Here is a 19,969-nt window from a genome sequence, read left to right as displayed (position 1 = left end):
GGTCACGAAGGTTGGTGGTCAGAAGAGACCCGACCTAAATAGTTTGTTGGGCTCATGCTCATCCAAAGAGATTTATAGCAATTGCTCTACTGGTTGCTCTCACTCTTCTTCATCTCAAAGATCTAGTCCTTCAATGGGGAGAGACTCCAAAATTTTCTTTCCTTTGATTGTTGCCATGAAACTTTGTCGGACAGGCTGTTGATCTCCTCGAACCTTTCCGACCTTGTGCCTTATTGGGAATCGCTTGAGGAGGTAATAAGTTGACACTATAGCATAGAACGCATTAAGCTTGGACCGACCAAGGATTGCATTATATACAGATGGGACTCAAATGGTCAGGAAAGTTAGATGGATGATGGCTTGACAAGACTCTTGGCTAGAAATAACCAAAAGTGTAATCTCCCCTTCCACTCTCATCGAATCAACAGAAAATCCGACTAAGGGGTGTTTACTTTTTTCAGTCGATCTAACGACCACTTTATCCGAAGGAAAGCATCATAAAATAATATGTCTATTGAGCTCCCATTATCTATTAAGATTCTTTTTACATTATAATTGGCTATCATCATAGAAATGATGACAATATTATCATAGGGAGCCTAGACTCCTAGGTCTTCATTCGAAAAGGTAATAATGTCTTTGATACGTCTCTTTTGCAGCATGTAATCTTTTGCTTGACTTGATCATCCTTCACTGTCAGCTTGCCTCATGATCATGTTGATAATCTTGATAGTTGGTTGATTATTATTCTTCTCTTTGATCGGACATATTGCTGGCTCCTCGATGGGGTGATTTTCTCGACCTCGAACATACTTTTCGAGATAGCCTCTCTTGATCAAAGCTTTAATCTCATCCTTGAGTTGAAGGCAATCCTTAGTATTATAGCTGTGGTCATGATGGTATCTATAGTACTGTCACTTTGATCATCTGTCTGCAAGGGCCTTCATAGCTTGTGGTTTTCGGAGATATCTCTAGCCCTCAATCTTCATAAGGATTTGAGCACGAGGGATAGGCAAGGGGGTATTGTTTTGGAATCAATGGAGAGGACTCCTCAGTCCTGGACTATGAAGCTAATGCAGAACCTCCCTTTCGATGTGTGCATCGCTGGGCTCCTCCCAGGGGCACTTCTTATTTTTGGTGGCTTTCCCGCCTTTAGATTTATGCAGATCAGCTTGTCTCTCCTCAACACGAGCATATTTCAAAGCTTACACAAGGAGCTTGGCATAATCCCTCAAAAAGTATTTATCCAAAGAAAAAATAAGTTGAGAACTCTAAAGTCTTTGCTTCATTGCTGGCATGGCGATCCCCTGGTCGAGATCACAAATCTCCAATGCAGCGGCATTAAACTGAGCCATGTACTTCATCAAGGTCTCTCCTTTTTGTTGGGTGGAGAAGAGACTGTCCAAATTTTGCAGTTGCCTTATGCTGTTGCTGAAGTACATCACAGACTATTTTTCCAGCTACTTGAATGAATGAATAAAATCCAATTGGAGAAAGGAGTACCACATCCAGGCAACTTTTTTAAGGGTGGCAGAGAAGGCCCTACAAAGAAGGACGTCAGATGCCCTCTGAAGGATCATGAGAGCTTCATAACTTTTCAGATGGTCAAGTGGATTTGAGAAACTATCATATGGCTCTATTTGTGACATCTTGAATAGATGTGAGATTTGTTTGTCCATGATATGATCAAAAAATGGAGGGTGTTTGCCAAAGCTGACACCACCCACCTACCCTCTGTTGCTGTCTTAGAGGGCTACCAATCAATGGTTGATCTCCTCCAACTTACGATTAAAGTTGGTCATTCCCCGAGGATCCTCGTGGCGGACATATCCCAAGGTTGAATCCCCCTCGAAAGACTCCAAGGAGTTTCGATGCTTCTCCTCTCACCTTGGGCTCCATTGACAGGAGGGTCCCTAATGGGCTGGTGGGCTTTAATGATGAGTCCAATTGGGACATACCCGAATAGGGCTTTGATGATGAGATTAACGACTGTGATGAGAATGGACAGCCACCATAGCTAGTTCCTCTTCTCGATGCTATTACTATTTTTCTGTCATTTGTTGGAGGCTTTGCATGGTAGCTGCAGGGCTTGGACCTGCTATGCAAGGGTAGAGACCTGTTGCTGGTCCATGACAACAATAGATTGAGATGGACTAGCATCAAGGCATCGATCCGACAAGTCATTCAACCAAGATGACCATCATCGAAAATTGATGGTGGCATGTTGAGCATGTGTTCTCGTCATGTCTATGTCTCTCCTTCTTGATAATGCTAAGAAATGCTTGGTCCTTCCTCTAGTACTAACTTGTGGCCACAAACTCCAGTTGTCGGTAACAAGTCGAGCTTTAAGTCGGTGCCCAGACGATCTTGGTGATTGGAGGAAGGTTGAGGATGCTAACATCTCCAATCTACAACCAAAAGTCTACTTATTGGAGGTTTTCTGAGAGGAGACTTTTTGATACTTAAGTCAGTCGAAATTTTGGAACCATCAAAGGAGAGAGAGAAAATTAATAAGAGGAGAGTTTTATATTTTCAAAAAAGACTTACATCTGGATTCCATTAGCCTCCCTATATATTGAGGTAGAGCATGCCAACTGTTATCTCAAATATCATAGGTGCAGTTATTGTTTAAATAGGCTTTAATCATAGATAATTATTAGACCCATGGTTACTTATCATGAGTAGTTATTAGGCCGACTAAGAGCCATCTTGGGCAATTATTTTGCTCACGAAATCCAAATTATGATTCATTACTTACGAGAATATAGAAAATAGCTTAGAATATTCTATCAAGGCCATTATACAACACGTCACCGGTACATACACGAGCTAAAGATCGGCACAACTCAGAAGGTGACGAAGCACAAGAGCCGGGAAGACAAGTTAGTTAATGACCAAAGTCGCAGAATTTTTATATACTCAAAACATTTATAAAATTCAATTATTTGCCATAAAATTTCTCTCCAAAAATGATTGTCCATACAAAAAATGTTATTCTATCTAATATAAAGTGAAGAAAAATTTAGGGATTTTTTTTTGGGTTCTTGCCCATTATTCTCCATTATAACACAACTATTATAGCAATTATTTTAATAATTATATTAATATTAAAATTTAAAAGTTTCTATCTAAGATAAATAACGATAATTATGACTGTTATAGTAGTCAATAATGGTTTCGATCAGGATCCATTATAATGGGATAATACGTTATTTCAAATCTTAGCCAATCCGTGGTGCTTAATTCCCATGGAGATGCAACTGGGTTGACACGAATCCGACGAATTGACAATAGCCCAGAGTTTACGATATAGGCCTTTATCCAACCCATTGGGCATCTAAAACAATTCAACTCAGAACAGACCGGCTACTATCACCTGGTTGGTCTAAAGTGTAGCCAACGTGAATTCCAAAGTGGTCCATCAACGAAAGGAAATGGCCTGAAACGACGTTCGGCCCTAAGTGACTTCTTCTTTGGGATAGCCGGGTCACTTCAACAAAGGACACCTTTCTTTGCCTACAAGGTACAACAAACCAAACAGACCCCTGGTTAGTCAAATATTTAGTTACCTATTGTTCAATCTAAGGCTTCAATCTCAAGTTAATCTTATGCTGTAAGATTAAACACAAAAATTAAGTGATATTAAAATATCTAGGGCCTTAGCTCTACACAAGGTACAGGTATTTGTGTGAGATTTTGATCACTGTTCACATACGTGTCGATGTCCAGTAAGGGTTCCAAGTTCTATAGGATAAGTTGTCCAATGATGACCTGATTGCCACCTGTCCTCTTTTCTTACTAGGAGTTTTGTTGGGTAATGGAGAGAAGTTGTTCGATATAGTTTGCCCTTTTTACAGTAAACTTGCCGTTGCTGATCCTAGTAGGTAATTTGAAAACATTTTGGAGGCAAGCTTTGTTTGATAGCCAACCTCCTCTAGTTGTCAATCATAATTTTCTTTATATTCAAAATTTGCCGCTTATTTTCTATTTAAATACCAATTTATTGATATATGTTTCATTCTCATTAAAATCTTCTTGTTCTGAGTGGGGGCAATCCTCAAGATCTTGTAAGTGAACTTTCAAATTTCATCAAAAAAACTAAAAAAGGAAGAAGATAAGCGAGCTTTCAAGCACGCTGGATTAACCTGACAGCTGCTCTTGTACTCTTAGCACATTATATTTTTGCAATATACCTTTAATTAATTAAAAGGAAAATTTTCCCAACATAAAAATTAGATTTCACAATCTATTTTTGTTAAAAACAGTAAATTGTAGGTATGAAACATTTCTTTTTACCTGCTGAGCTTCTGCTAATGCCCATAATTCTACCCATAACCATCAAGCCCGTCCTTGCCATAAGGGGTCAGCTTTCTAGATCTTTATTCACCAATAATTCTTATTAAAAACAATCTCAGGATTACTGCAGTGCTTCTGATTTTGCAATGCACGCCGTTATTGGTCACCTATCAGATCACTGTGATTTTTAGCATTTTCTTTTGGCAATTGACTGTAATACTATGATAAATCAGACCAAGATACCTAATTCTAGGTGCAGATTTGAACACTAATTACAAGATAAAAAAATGTTTACGAAACTCGTCATTTGTCTGTGTTCATGGTATCACACATGACATACCTCTCCGCATTTTTATCCATCCACATTTTTGTTGAGATTTTTGTGGATCATAATTTCTTTTTCCTTGGATTCCTTGAGTGCAGATCCTAATAGTTACTGTACAACCAATCTCAGTGGCATAGGAAGCAAAAAAACATATTGTCATGATTCAGAAAAGGGGAGGAAGTTGCCTCTGTCACAATCACAACTGGGAAGTATGAAGACAAAAAAGATCTAGACCCAAGTCTCAGGCAGGATATTGTCAACTCGATCATTTAGATTGATCAGATGGGCCATGGATCTGTCACAAGCCATCCACTGTAGATAATATTTTCCTAGTTTCCTTTTCTCCACTGATAATCTTCTTGGAAATCTAGGGCTCAAAAAGGCTATTCATTTTATAGAGGACTAAAATGCAAATCCTCCCTAAAATGAAAATGTTTAGTAGTAGGCCAAACACAGATGATGCTTCTGAAACAAAACCTGAAATCTGGACTGAAAGGAAAATAACAAGTTCTAGTAAACTTATGAGACTGATAACGGAACAAAAAATTTGATCTCTAATATATTATGATTCAGAATTCCAATTAGAATAATATGGCATGCTACAGAACCAGACTGATATAAAAGGAATACAATGACATGATCTAACCTAACATAGACATCCGGTAATACAGCAAGGTTTGGTGCATCTTGGGCATGAGCGTACCTCCTCTGTACATCTTGGGCAGGACAAGATACAGCCGCAGGAGTACTCAGGGCAGGAGAGGCTTGGAAGGACACAGCGTGGTCTGGTGCAAGGAAACCCCCAGCCACAGCAACGTAGTCTGGAGCAGGGAAATCCCCATCTACAGCATTTTGGTTTGAAGCATGAAACACCCTGATCGCAGCAACACAGCCTGAAACAGGAAAGCTCCAAGCAATTGCAACGCGGCCTGCAGCAAGAAACATCAGGACAGCTGCAACATGTTTTGCATGAGAAATCGTCACAGCAGCTGCAGTTTGGTCTGCAGCAAGGGGACTCGCAGCAGTGGGAACAAGGGCATGCGCATTCAGAGCGGCAACAGCTGCAACTCTTTCGGAAACAACTGCAATTCTTTGGGAAACAGCTGCAGCTCCTTGGGCAGCAACTGCAGCTCCCTGGGCAGCAATCACGGCTCTTTGGGCAGCAGCTGCAGCTCCCTGGGCAGCAATCGCAGCTCTTTGGGCAGCAGCTGCAGCTCCCTGGGCAGCAATCGCAGCTCTTTGGGCAGCAGCTGCAGCTCCCTGGGCAGCAATCGCAGCTCTTTGGGCAGCAATCGCAGCTCTTTGGGCAGCAGATGCAGCTGCAACTCTTTGGGCAGCACCTGCAGCTCTTTGGGCAGCAATTACAGTTCTTCGGGCAGCAATCGCAGCTCCCTGGGCAGCAATCGCAGCTCTTTGGGCAGCAGCTGCAGTTCTTGGGGCAGCGGCTGCAGCTCTTCGGGAAACAGCTGCAGTTCTTTGGACAACATCTGCAGCTCTTTGGACAACAGTCACAGTTATTTGGGAAGCAACTGCAAGTCTTTGTGAGGCAGTCACAGTTTCTTGGGAAACAGCTGCAATTCTCCGGGCAACAGTCGAAGTTTCTTGTGCAACAGTCACACTTTCTCGGGAAACAGCTGCAGCTCGCTGGGCAACAGTTGCAGTTCCTTGGGCAACAGATGCAATTCGAGTGTGGACATTTGCAGCTCAGTCTTTTGAGCGCTAGCAAGCATCCACTGGAGCAGCACATCCATGAGAAGCCGAAGCAAAGTTTTGATCTGCACAGAAACAAATCTTCTTTCATTCAGACATGAGCATACATGTGAATACTTTATTGCCATCATCCACAAGTTAAAGATGTAAAAAGACGATGTGAAACTGCAATAAAAAGTTTGAACCTATGCATCAAGGGTAGATACTAATTTGCCTAATATCACTGAGCATAAAGTGTAAGTATCATGCATTTTATTGGCTGCTACATGATGAACAGGATAACTGTAAAGTGTTCTAAAAGAATTAGAAGATAGAAAAACTTTAGGCATCACATTTGTATGATAATCATCAGTGTTCTATGAATACCAGTTGCACTGTTAAATCCCACACTTGGCATTTTCCAGGTGGGGATGTTATGTTTCTGCAGTCATGCATATAAACATAGCAGGAAAGGAAATATATGCTCATGTCAGAATCATGTATTGTCAATCTACATTCTGAGTAATAGAAAAACATAATTATGTAATTTAATAGTTGCTGACATTCAAAAAGATAGGGTCAAGAATAAGAGCAAGTAGATACATGAAACAACATTAACCAGAACAATATATTTTGATTAAGAAGATTGCATGATGCCCACTGATGATATTGTTTTAGCTTCCAATAAGCAACAAGAAATATAGGCATCCAAGTGTATAAATTAAAGACTATCTCCTTTCAGAATGATCCAAGATAACTTGAACTCATTGATGCAATGCATTCAGACTGGTGTGGCTAGCTCTTCTCATAAGATAAAAAACCTATCATGGTTCAGGAAAATACCTAATTGGATATACAAAGCCACCACAAGAGCACAAAGTGAGATATATTCACCATCTTCAAGTAATCCACAAATGGAATGAGAGCAGAAATACATAGATGCATATAAAACGGCAGCATAAGAGCATAAAGCAAGATATACTTGCCAGCTTCAAGTGCTACCCAGAGGGGATTGGAAGAGGATAAGGAGGATCACCAAAGGCTAGAATTTCATTCAGAATAACAAATTCAATTATAATTTCAATTAGAACATTTGACTAAATCTCTATGTGCATTATCAACAACATAAGAAGTTTGAAAAAGTCTCCTTCTGTTTCCATGGGAGACAACACAGGCAGCTAAGTCCAAATACAAATTACATAGTAAAATAAACAGCCACTTTTGCACTTGATTTGACAGCAAACCAGCCTGATAAGTGCTAAATACATGAGATATAGAAAGGTGTCATGGAGTGGGCTTCATGAAACAGGCTTCTTCTTTAAGCTTGATTCTTGGATAACTTTAGAATGAAATATTGGTATCAAAGACTAAACCATCACATAAGTTAGCTTGTGTAGCACTAAATTGGATATCCTAACAACATAAGTGTAACATCTACAAGAGCATCTTGCAAGTTATGTCTATAAAGCTTCAGAATATGATGAATCTTGTCAGGTTTCATAGCAGGATATCTCCAGTAATTATGGAGAAAGCTTTCTCATTAAATGGTTGAGGAACAAAATTTTCTAGATTGGACTAAATCACCTACTATGCTGAGGAAGCAATGGATGTGATTTATTTCATGTTTCAGTATGACAAGCATCAAGTAGAAGGTTATAAGGACAGTTTTTATCACAAATTCATGTATTTTCAGATCCATCTTTCACTGATTTTTGAGTTTGAATAAATGATTCTTTACTTCCATCCAAGATTTTGCAGATCCTTGTGATCCCATAAAATTATAATCAAGAATTTTATGATTGAGCATTTGGTTAGATATTATTTGACCGTTTGGATGGATGCCATGTGATGTCCTAGTTTCTCACCAAATAGAAGAGTTCAGCGTCCACAAACTTAGCCTAAAACAGTTTTGGAGGCCAATTTAATTAGACCACTCAATGACCCTCATAACATAAAGCACCTAATCAAAACTCATATAATTAGCATTTATCAGACCGATTAGTAGTTGAACTAAGTGACGTTTTTGGTTTTCATATTTAATTATATAACTCAATTAAAAATCATAGAAACCTGCATGGGGCATAATCATTCTTTGGATTGTTGTTGTAGTTATTATTTTGAATAAAATTCTAGGCTTCGGCTTTTGGGAGACTTCTAGTACCTTCTTGCTTTGAAACCCTTGCTGGATTTGTTGAGGTAGTGAGCATATTATCTTGAGCTACCTCATCTCCAACTCAGCATTCAATCCCACCTCTGGTGGGTGGTGGCTATAGTCATGAACAAATCACAGAGATCAGTATAGCTCAGTTTTTATTGCAAGCTCTATAACTCATTGTATCAACACCAAAATCTGAACTCTTTGTTAGTTCTGCAGATGTAAAACCTATTAATAAAGGCAATCCAAAATTAAATCTTCCTTCAACAAGGAAGAAAAGACTACAAACAAAAAGTAAATCTTTGACATTCAGATCCTCCTATTAAGTCTCTCTACAACAAGAATACCATCTGGTTAGCATTCCTCAAGTTAAGAGAACTTTAAGCCATCGATGAAAAAGCAAATTCTTCAACTTCCGCCAATCCTATTCACATTTATCCAATGGCTGTCACTACCACACAAAGCCCACCAAATGATATCATCAGAATCACCATGCATAAATCCACAGTACGATAATGCCCAATGCAGGTTTCAATTAAATTAAGATAATTTCTCAATGCAAGAACAATGGTACATTCAAACTATCGATGCCAATTGGCTCGGTAGGACATATTGCTACCCATAGCATATAGCACACTTCAATGCCAAGGATATCCATGCTGCATAAAACCTTATAGAATTACTGAGCTTAGTCTTGAACCAATTTTTTTCCTTTGTTTTTCCTTCTGGGTAAGTGAACCAACCATTTGGAGAAGGTAACTGGCAATGATTTGATTTTCCAATCCAAGCAAAAAGCTGGAAGTATGCAGTGTTTGTGATTAGTAAAACTAGATAAAGGAAGGTATCTCTTAGAACTAGAGTTGGGTTGTTGAAGATGAGGCACTTATTTGATGCTATATAGCCAACACAGTCTTTGTAACTCAAGTGAAATATTTATAAGGTGCTAATAAGATCTAAAACAATGCATGCTCTAGGATTCTGGACAACAAAATAAGTTTTAAGTTTTAAGCACACCAGATTTTGTGCAGCAGAGATAATAATACTAAAGTGTATTCATGGTCCAAGTATGAAGGACTCTAATGCACTCTATGATACTTTAAGAAACTCCTAATACTCAAAACCATTCAATCATGATGACATCACCATCTCTTATCAATGCCTGGCACGTTTATATAAAAGACATCAAGCCTAACACTATAAGTAACTCTTGCTAGTCTTCTTGGATCATAGGGCAGTTGGTCAGCAATGAACATTTGGAAAACATATTAATGCAGCTGGTCTAATATTATTTGATGAAAGTAAGGGTTTTATTTGATGAAAGCAAGGGTATTATTTGATGAAAGTAAGGGAAGGGCCTTGTCTATCTGGAGTTATGAGGGCTTTATAGGTTCACATGTATCTTATTTCTGCATTTTAAAAGCATATTGGAGCATCAAGGTCATCTAATATATCAAATATGATAATATATTAAGCTTTCATTTCTTTAGGGACTTTAACTCTTTAAGCTACTTGATTAGGTCTTTGTTGGGGATCCTCTTAAAGACTCCAACTAGGGAAAGATAAAGTGCCATCTGAGCTGTTAATATGAGGTCTTGGGTGGTCAAAAGGAGCAGTTTGATTATTTATTTTGTGAAAAGATCTGGAGAATAGAGCCCTCCTGTTTCATTTTATATTTTTCTTTCTTCCTCTCTAATTCTTCCTTCCTCTAATCTACTTCTTTCTCCTAATTTATGGTTTATATTTAACTCTTTGCTCTTGCATCATTCCCTTTAAACTGATCTTTCACACAAATTTTGGAATTTTTTTAAGTTCCGCACATTCCTTTTGGATTTCTACAGTAATGTAATTTTTATTATCTCAATTTATTTAACAAGTCTCATATGGACCACCTTTACTAAACCTAATATTTCCATATCAGCCCACCTGGTATCTATACCTACTCTCTGAACCTTTGGAGTAGGATTTTTAAGCCTTTTGATCAGTGTTTGTTGTACCACTCTAGATGGGGTGTACCATACCGGAATCGCGTATGATATCAAACCACATACCGATACTATAACAGGATGGGACCAGTACAGGGCTTGATACCGAAACAGCGAACCTTGCTTTTGATCTTTTATGATCTTTGATTCTGTCCACTTTTCTCCTATGATCAGATTCTGGGTAGCAAGTAGTCAATTTGGCTTGAACTCTTTAAGGCATCATTGGTTGCGAATAGAGTGGCCAAAAGCCTTGGAATAAGCCTTATGCCTGGCAAACAGCTTTCAGAAAAAGAGGCATGAGCAGGGAAGAGTTATGCTAGTCAAATTTGCTTATGCATAAAGCCATCATTTATGCCCAGTTCCTTTTCTTATGGACAGAAAAACCCTCATCCAAAAGTTATTCCAGAAATTGTATCCAAACAGGAATTGTAACAACTCATGGCATAAGTATTCCATAGGCACAAACTTTTCCTTTCTTGCTTTTTTACTCCCGAACCAACAAAGCCTAAATTAATCCAATTCATAGGTCCACCACACATAAATTGGCTATCTCCTTGTGGTCCCACAGCACAAACAACTTGCACTAATCGAAGACAATGTGATGGAAGACAATCTAAGATGGTATGAGCATTTGTTATGGTGATCTAAGTAGGCTGTAGTAAACACAGTTGTTTCTACCCGAGCTAGGAACTAAAGATGAAAAGTTAAACAATTTCAAACAGAGCATTTGGAAGAACTAGTAATGACAGGAGACATAGCCCTCCAGATATGGTGAAGGACCCATAAAGCCAACACCAATAGCTGAAAGAAACTTGATGATTATGACAATTTTAACATCTCAACATGCTAATACTGACTAGTTTCCAGGAATTTTTATCCTTTAATCAACATTTGTAATCAAAATATTAGCTTCAAAAACAGGCACTAGTATCTTGATAGATACTAATAACCATAATTTTGTAAGGAATATTAATACCAGAACACAGTTTAAGCAGATATTAGATCTACTAGGGTAATAACAAGGTTATGCAAATTGGTAAGTGGTAACCATGTCATCAGAGTTTGATTGTTGGCTAAAACAGAATTACTATCAGATTAACAACAGCAGGAAAATAATCCCTCCTACATAATGTTGTAAAAATATCAGCTCATATAAAATTTCAACTATCATTGCCAATGTTAAAGGACCATCTCAAATAAATGCATTTTCCTCAGTTAAGATTTTAACTCTAAGCTCAGTATTTATGAAAATCTTGATTTGCTTATTGCACTTCTCATTCAAGCTCAATGAATGTAATATCTCCATGAATTCATGAAGTAACTAACAAAGAGGTTTTATATCAGGATCTTCAGGCTCTATTTGGTGCATGGATAAAGAAAACCCAAATAACTTTGTAAATTCCTCTATATTCTAATTTATCTTGTTCTTCCCATAGTAAGTATGAAATCTTGTTGGTGGCAAATATGGAGTAAACTGATACTGAGAGGAACAACCCTGATGTGAACTATTCAGAAACAAATAAATTATTCAAACACACCCCCGCTGCACATATGAGAACAATAGTGAATACCTTTATTTGGGAAAAAGTGGTCGTACCTGCTGAGAGGCGACCAAAATAAAACTATGTGAAGTAAGAAGAACTATATGGCATTTGGCCGAATAAACCCCTTATTTTTGACACCTATCCAGGTTCGATTCATGAATGAAACAGGGCATCAGAGTGCAAGATGAGTGAAAGGCAAAGGATTTTTAGGAAGTACCCAAGCCACCTCCAAATGTGACAAGACTTGCGTCTCTTCTTATTTCTGTTCAGCAGAATAATATCCATTAGGATAAGATATCCATAAAGGTCAAAAAATAAAGTGCAAGGTTGAAGAATTATACATAGGTAATAGTGGATCTGTTTTTGTCCCCACAAATTCGTTGACCCTGTCAAATTATCAATAGATCAAATCAACAAGCAAATATCAAATATTTCTAAGAAAGAGGAAAGCTAATTTCCATTATTAACAGGAAAAAGAACTGTTTTCAGCATAATTACAAAATTAAGAGCCTGGTTTAGAACTTAGTGAATTTGTCAAGCCGATAAGAAGACTCAAATGAGCCAACTCAACCCATATGAACTAGAAAATTTTTCTGTGAAGTATTTGCTGCATTCCTTTTTCAGATTTGAAGTTTTATCACCTTATCATGCTGTCAAGCGCATTTTATCAGTAGATGTATAAACATTTCCCAGTTTGTACATTTATAACTTAACCAGGCAATTGGGGTCTGAAGACTGTAGAGAATAAAAAATCAAAGGGCGGCTGATATTAAGCAATAGAGAAAAGCAGGAAATGATATGAATAAGAAATAAGTGAATGAAGCGTACTCCTTGCAGCATCTTGAGACAGGTTGAAGCCCTTCAAGCGAATGTAACTCCTCCTGGTTAATATGAAGTTTCCATGAGATTTTATTCTTTTGAAAACTAAATTAGATACAATAAAAAGAAAATATTTTTGTTGGCACCTAGGAGGCTTTTCTGGGCTCATTTACAACTTTATTAATGATCTCAAATAATGTAGATCAGAATTGGAGGAGATAGATATTACTTCTATGGATGACTTATTGATGAGAAACATTCTTTTCATCAATATATTAGAAAAATCTGAAGTTAAATTCAAAGATCAAGGATGAGAATATAGTTGCCCATATGACTCCCTTGGACAGGTCTTTTTTATTCCTACTTCCAAGACCATGTGATGGCCCTTTAATTTGTCTGTTTTTCTTTTTTGATTCCATAGTATTGTTGCTTATATAAAGAACAAACATGGGAATAACATTGTATCACTTTAAACCATAAAATTTCATTTAAAATCTGAGATTTGTTTGAAAAGTAGACCACAAAGATGCCTTAAAGAGTATGTCTGTGTACATGAACAGAAAATCTAGAGCGAAGAAAGATGAAGATCGCACTGTCGCAAATGGCTTGGGTGCAAATGAAGGGCTTAAATCAAGGTAACTACCACAAGAGGATATGAAAAATTCCAACAATGACTGATAATACCTGAAACAATGGATGTATTGTAATTTCATTAAATACAAACAGTAGGGCAGGACTGTGGATTCTATTTGTTGTAATTCATGACATGCATATGCCTTCAAGCCCCAACTTCATCTACCCAAAGAAGTGTTTTTCCTTACTGCCTATAAATTTACACTGAACAGAGCTAATTTGGAAGTTAGAACATGAAATGCATTAGGAGAATGAAACACAAAATGTTGACTTCTGTTTGTTTGTTTGTTTTTTTTTTTAAAAAATATTCAAGGTTGATATATCTTCGCCATCTAGAAACAATAGCTCTACCACTGCAATTAACCATGTTGCCACAACCAGCACCCCCCTCCCCTTCTTCCATCTCATAAGGACCCACCAACACATATTCATACAAACCAAGAATGAAAAAAATATACAAAAAAGTTAAAGAAATTCAATTTCAGGAATAATTAATAACTAAGCCTTGTACAGGCAATTTCTTCCATGGAGATCTATACAAGCTTATGAAGCAAGTAACACTACATGTGTAGAAATTATATACAAGCTAGCAAGAGCTTTGAAATGTTAAAACAACAATGGAAAGATCAAATGAGCGAGCAAGCAAGAGAGACTTCAATAGGTTTATTTCCTTCAAGATCCTTGAGAAATGCTATATGAAATAAATTACAAATGATAAGAAGGGAAAGATATAACAAACAAGCTAGCAAGTGCTTTCAAATGTTAAAATAATATATGAAAAAGCTAGCAAGAGAGAATGTAAAATATTTATTTTAAATGCAGCAGATATAGTGAGTGAGCAAACAAGCACCCTAAACAATATTAGTTAAAAAAAACGAAAATTAAGATAGAGAAAAGGTTGCACAAGTCACTCAGTATTTTGTCGAAAGAGAAATCACAAAAGATGCTAGCTTGTTGCTCAAATACCTAGTGTGTTCTTGTTAACTAAATCATGCTACAGTTTTCAATGAACAGATGAATCTCCAAGAATTACTTCTTTGCTTGACAATAATGATGATGCAATCTGCAACTGCAGTGAAAAATTAGATATCCTATGAATGGACGTGATAAAATCACGAAATATGTTTCCAATCAAAGATTCAATCACCTTGGGTCTGTGGATCAGGAGGAAGTTTAATTGAAGACTACTGATCGGACAGATCAGGATGAACATTAACTGGAGAGCACTGATCAGAAAATTCTTCAGTTTCAGACAATTGGCTGCAGTTGTGTTGTTAAACCCACCAAGGGACAGCCAAGATCAATAAAAAGAAGCTTGTAAATTGCTTTAAACAAATATTTTCATCAAAATTATCCAAAGAGTTATGAACAGATAAAGTTCATTCCCAGAAAAGAAAAGAATACATTGGAAAAAGTAGCTAGACACTTAAACGGCCTTCAGTTTTATGTCCAGCCAGATAGGAGCTTCTCAAATCATATACAGATGATGAAGAACAAGAAAAGCTTACCAACAACTAGATTCCCAACATAAAACGGAATTAAGAAAAGGGTTGTTTACCATTTCCAGTCAAAGAAAGAAGAGATTAATCAAAAAAGATTCCTTCAGCAAAAAGTCATAGAAAGGCATAACTAGAGCCACTTTCATCCTACATTCCATAAAATAAGTGAAATATATAACTCTCACAATTGACACCCGCGCATCCATTGCTTCGTTCAAGGATGATCAAACAAAGAAGAAATGGGACAAGATGACCTGTTGCCATCACAGGAGTCCAGCAAGACAACAAACCAGGGCAACTATCTCGAAACCATGCTTAATCAGTAGCTTGCCAAGTTTTTTTCTTCTCCTTTTTTGTTTTGACTTTCCTTTTAGTTTCTGTTACAATTCTCTTTTACAACAAAATTTCAAGGATTCCATTCTGGAAAGATCATAAAATTTGGTGTTAAATCCAAGCTAGATAATTGGAGAGGCTTCTTTTGGATGATTAGCAAGACCATGTTATTAAGAAAAAGATTTAAAAAGGTAAATTGAAGAGGAAAGTGGAGCTGACTGTATGTTTGAGAGTTCTCACATTTTCTTCTTAACTTTAATTTCCTCCTGTCTCTCACTTCTTTTTGGACATCTCATCCTACATCCCCTGAACTTGACCTTACTTTATTGTGATTTGTTATGCTTTTAGATAACAAGTGAAGTCATAATTGGATCAGGTAAGATTCTGGATAAAATGAATATTCTTTTATAAATGGGTCAGGCATAGATGATAATTTTGCTGGAACAGTCATTGACATCAATATAATGGTTGGATTCATGCTTGGAAAGTTTGTTTTAAGCTTGATTTTTGAGGTTGACGATGTAATGTAATTAAAATATTAGGAATAAGCTCATGGTTAGGTCCGTTTGAAGGAAGGCTCAATCAAGCTAGAATGAAATAGGAAACAGGGCTCAAAATTAATTTCAGGCTGCACTTGAATAGACCTACACTTAATAATTTTTGGCTGATCACACCTCTACCAGACACCAATTTCTGCTCTACTGTAGTGGGATAGCTTGAGATTATCCTCCTTAAGTTGTTTATTTGCTCTTCAAGTTCATGCCTAACTTTTAACTGTGTTGAGGGAAATCTGTTTGATTGCAACCGACCTATAGTAATTGTCTTTGTTCTACTTTATTTCAGAGAGCCACAACATCTTTGTATTAACCTTAGCATTGGGTGCCAACAAAAATCTTCATGGTTGAGAGCAAAGTACTGAGAATAAATGCTGAAATTATTATTTGCAAAAACAAAAGTTAGGAAATCTAAAATTTGGTTGCCTTTCTCCCGATTTGACAATTAAATTAGAAATCTTCCTTCATAGGAAGCCAGAAAAATCTTTTCTTTTATCGTCATAAGTTTTCAAGTTTCCTTCATCTCAAACTTTTTAGGATTTAAGATCCAAACCTTCCTATTAAGACCAAACCGGAAAATGTAATTCTTTGGAATGAAATTACCTCTTAATAGAAAAACAATTCATCAAAATGTTACAGAAAAGAGTCTTCTCGAATAAAGAAAAGCTTGGAAACCTCCTCATTAAGGATAATGGAGTAGGTTAAGGTAGGGCGAGTATTTGAAATGTTAACACAAAATGATTGATCCTACTATTGAGTAATGAGGTGCTTAAAACAGTATGGATGTGGAAGACATGTAAAATCAGGAAGCACATTTTTCCTGCTTATGACCTTCGGCTAGTTCTTTGGTCCATCATAGAATTATTTAAAGACCCAGAAGTTTACATACTTTTGCTAATAATATGCTCATAAAATTGTTCCACAGTTTTATTCCTCAAGACCATACACAGATCATGAAAGCACAAATCTTATAGACTTAGCTGTTAATTCCTTGAGAAGACATGTTTCAAAATCTCTGCAAATATGAGCATCTCTATCTCTTGAATTTGTAGAAAAGGATTCTTGTTCCAGATAATTGTCACCATATGAACACTCGCTACATTTGAAAACCAACAGATTAAGTGATTTAAGTTGGTTTTACGTCTATACTGTCTCCTCCTGTAGAACTACCTTTCGAATCGAACAATCATAATGCACGAAGATAGTGAATAACCGCAATAATAACCGGCGTATCAATTTCATTCAACTTTTTCCTTCATCTGCAGTTATGGCAGTTTCTTCTAGGTTTATAAAATCACTTTTATAGATCAAGCTGTTGCCTCTATTTGTGAATAATGGCATCATCAATATCGTGCCCAAAAAGGAACCGCGTTATCTAGCAAACTTTATTGTCGAATTTGCTGTCCTTCCTTACATCAAAAGTATCAATATCCTTTACTGCATTGGATGCTTAATCACTTTCTAGGGATTATAAAAAGGTAAAGTTCCAAAATACTTTCTTTTCTAAAATTAGTATTGGAACCATAACAAACCCTCACCACTTATAACCCTTCGACCTACCACTTCAGTTTATGAACACTGGCATCACTGAAACCACGCTCCAAAAGGAATGCCTTTACTTAACAAATCTCTCTCTCTCTCTCTCTCTCTCTCTCTCTCTGTTTTGCTGCATAAAATATTGACCAACTTGGAGAGATTATGAAAGATTTTGAACAAGAAATCTCGTCCAGGACAAAGAATGCTAGGAGCTACTATCGAACTCCTTCTCCCCTGGTGCTAGCTAACCAGTTCCGTTTGTGTAGCATTAAGAAATCCCGACCACATCTCCTCTTTTTCCATGAACTCCAACGAAGCTCATCTTTTTGAGTTACGCTAACCTCCTACCTGATGCCATGAATCGGTGCAGAGCTCACACAAAAAGGACTATGAATTTATAACATCTCTGGTTTCAAGATCTCCACTTCTCTTCAAATTACCCTGTTTTGCTCCAAGAAATAAAATCAAGCACCCAGAGAGCGAGATCAAGTAACGAGCTAAGAAGAGCATCTCATTACCTGGAGGAAGCCGATTTCCCGGTTCAAGATCTGCACCTCGAGCTGCAGCCGTCGGCGGCCGCAGAGATCCGGGTACTTGGGCGGCGACTTGGGACTGGGCGGCGGCAGCACCGCCGGTGGCGTCGTCGTGGTCGTCGTCGCTCGAGGATCCGTGGCCGCCATTATCGCTGGCGAGTCACCGGATCCAATGCCTCAGCAGCGGATTAGTAGCAGTTTTATAACAGAGGAGGAGCGGTAACCAGTAGTAAAGGGGGAGTTGGATGTTACTACTGCGCGCCGCGGTAAGTTGGCGCGCGGGGCAGGGGGCGACATAGACTGCGAGCGCGGCAGAGGCGGAGAGTGTACTGGTGGGGTATCCAAATGTGGTACGCGGCGGAGAACAGGAGGAACAGCAACGATGTGGTCACCACCCCATCCCTCGCCGCGGAAAGAGGCCCCCATCTCTCTGCCCTCCCCGCCTCAAGCGTTCTCATCGTCCGGTCTCGCTGAAATAATACTAGCGTGGCGAACGCGATAGAGAGAAAAAAATGAAAGGGATTGACGAAAGAAAAGGGAATACAAAAGCCTGCGATTGGTCGCACGGATGCCGTCCCAACGGGCAGATGGCGTTGCAGAGCGCTCCTCCTCCCTCTCTCTCTTTTCTCTTTGCCGTGCGTTGGTCCGCGTTGCAGGAGGGGGAGGCGGGGAAGGGGCGGAGCCGTACGACAGACGCACGTGACGTTCGCGAAGAAGTGGGGTCGGCGTGGGTACCCTACAAGTTACCCATGGAATGGGATAGAATTACGTGGATGACACTGGAATGGTTATCTGGAGTTCGGACTTGGAGGCGGGAACAGAGTTGGGGGACCACTCGATTTGATTGATGATGAACTTTTTTACGTGATATTTTCCTGTCTCGTATCTAACAGCAAACACCCTTTCCTCTTATGTGGCGATGTGAGAAGCAGCACATGTTTGATGGCGAATAAGTCTGCCCAATGAATTCGCTCCAACGCTATTCTTTTGAGTCTCCTAGAATGTCACGTATTGTTCCCCATGATGAAAGCAGGACGAGTACTGGTAGCTAGCAAAGCAAGTGAGCCAAATCTGATCAATTTAATTTAATTCAAATTCACCGTTCAAATTTAATTTGATGCTGATTTGGCAACTTGAGTTCCCTCAACTCAACTGGTCATGATCAGTTTGATCTATATTTAGGGATGTCAATTTATGACTGATCAATTTAATCTATGAATAATTTATTTTAAGTGAATTTAGATTGAACATAATTTGGTTTGGAGTATAAATGGATATACATGTCCCGATTTGCTTATTAAATAGAAATAGGTTCAGATTTAGATTTTAGATTTTTTAAATTTATTTAATAATAAAATTAAATCATAATAAAACCATTTAATTTATTTAATTAATTAAAAATTTATTTGATTTATTTAACACATTTAATTTGATTTAATTTTTTTAATAAATTAATTAATAAATTAAATTAAATAATTTTATTAATAAATAAATTAATTTATATCTATATTTTTAATATATTTAATAAATATATAAAATTTGATTGATGAATTTTTGATCTGATCTTCCTTTCTTCCTATTCTCATCCTTATCTGCGTTACACAAACTTTGTCCGTCTTTAATCAATGAAATCCCAATTTGGACCGTATTTTAAATTAATTTGAGATCAATCATGGACTAGTGGGTCCATGCAATCCAAACTTCTGATCCGTCTGCTCAGAAAGCAGGGCGCACACTCTCACGCACCGGCCCCCACACCTTCCGAACGCATCGAGATTCGCGCCCATCTTCGAAAGCGACCGTGGGGAGAAGCGGGAGCAAGAGACGTTAGTGGTCCCTGCGGCAGTACCGCACGAACCCCAGTCTGAGATCCTTGTTGTCCCAACGTGGGCCCCACCAGGAACGGCGTCCCATGGGGGGCAAAACTGGAAAAGAGCAAAAATTTCGACCGGGACCCACCTAGGTCAGACCAGAGGGTGTGCTGATGTTATCCTCGATCGGTGAGCTACAGTAAAGTCGACGCGTGACGTGCGACGTCTTCTTCTTGACACGTGTCCTTTCCACGTGGGCT

At 38.1% G+C, this 19,969-nt stretch overlaps 1 protein-coding gene across 1 annotated transcript; it reads right to left on the bottom strand.

Moving 5' to 3' along the window:
• Positions 1-5,163: 5,163 nt before the first annotated feature.
• LOC114913988 (uncharacterized) lies at positions 5,164-18,625 on the bottom strand. The gene is made up of 5 exons (XM_073253952.1): positions 17,884-18,625; positions 12,820-12,872; positions 12,333-12,377; positions 12,209-12,253; positions 5,164-6,396 (listed from the first exon to the last, which is right to left on the bottom strand). Exons 1-5 carry the CDS (start codon positions 18,043-18,045, stop codon positions 5,268-5,270), a joined length of 1,434 nt encoding a protein of 477 aa, XP_073110053.1. The 5' UTR covers positions 18,046-18,625; the 3' UTR covers positions 5,164-5,267.
• Between the last annotated feature and the right edge of the window lie 1,344 nt (positions 18,626-19,969).

The sequence above is a fragment of the Elaeis guineensis genome, chromosome 3 (genome assembly GCF_000442705.2).
Source record: "Elaeis guineensis isolate ETL-2024a chromosome 3, EG11, whole genome shotgun sequence".
Taxonomy (NCBI): domain Eukaryota; kingdom Viridiplantae; phylum Streptophyta; class Magnoliopsida; order Arecales; family Arecaceae; genus Elaeis; species Elaeis guineensis.
The sequence above is the reverse complement of the archived record's forward strand: the minus strand, read 5'-3'. Positions and strand labels throughout refer to the sequence as shown.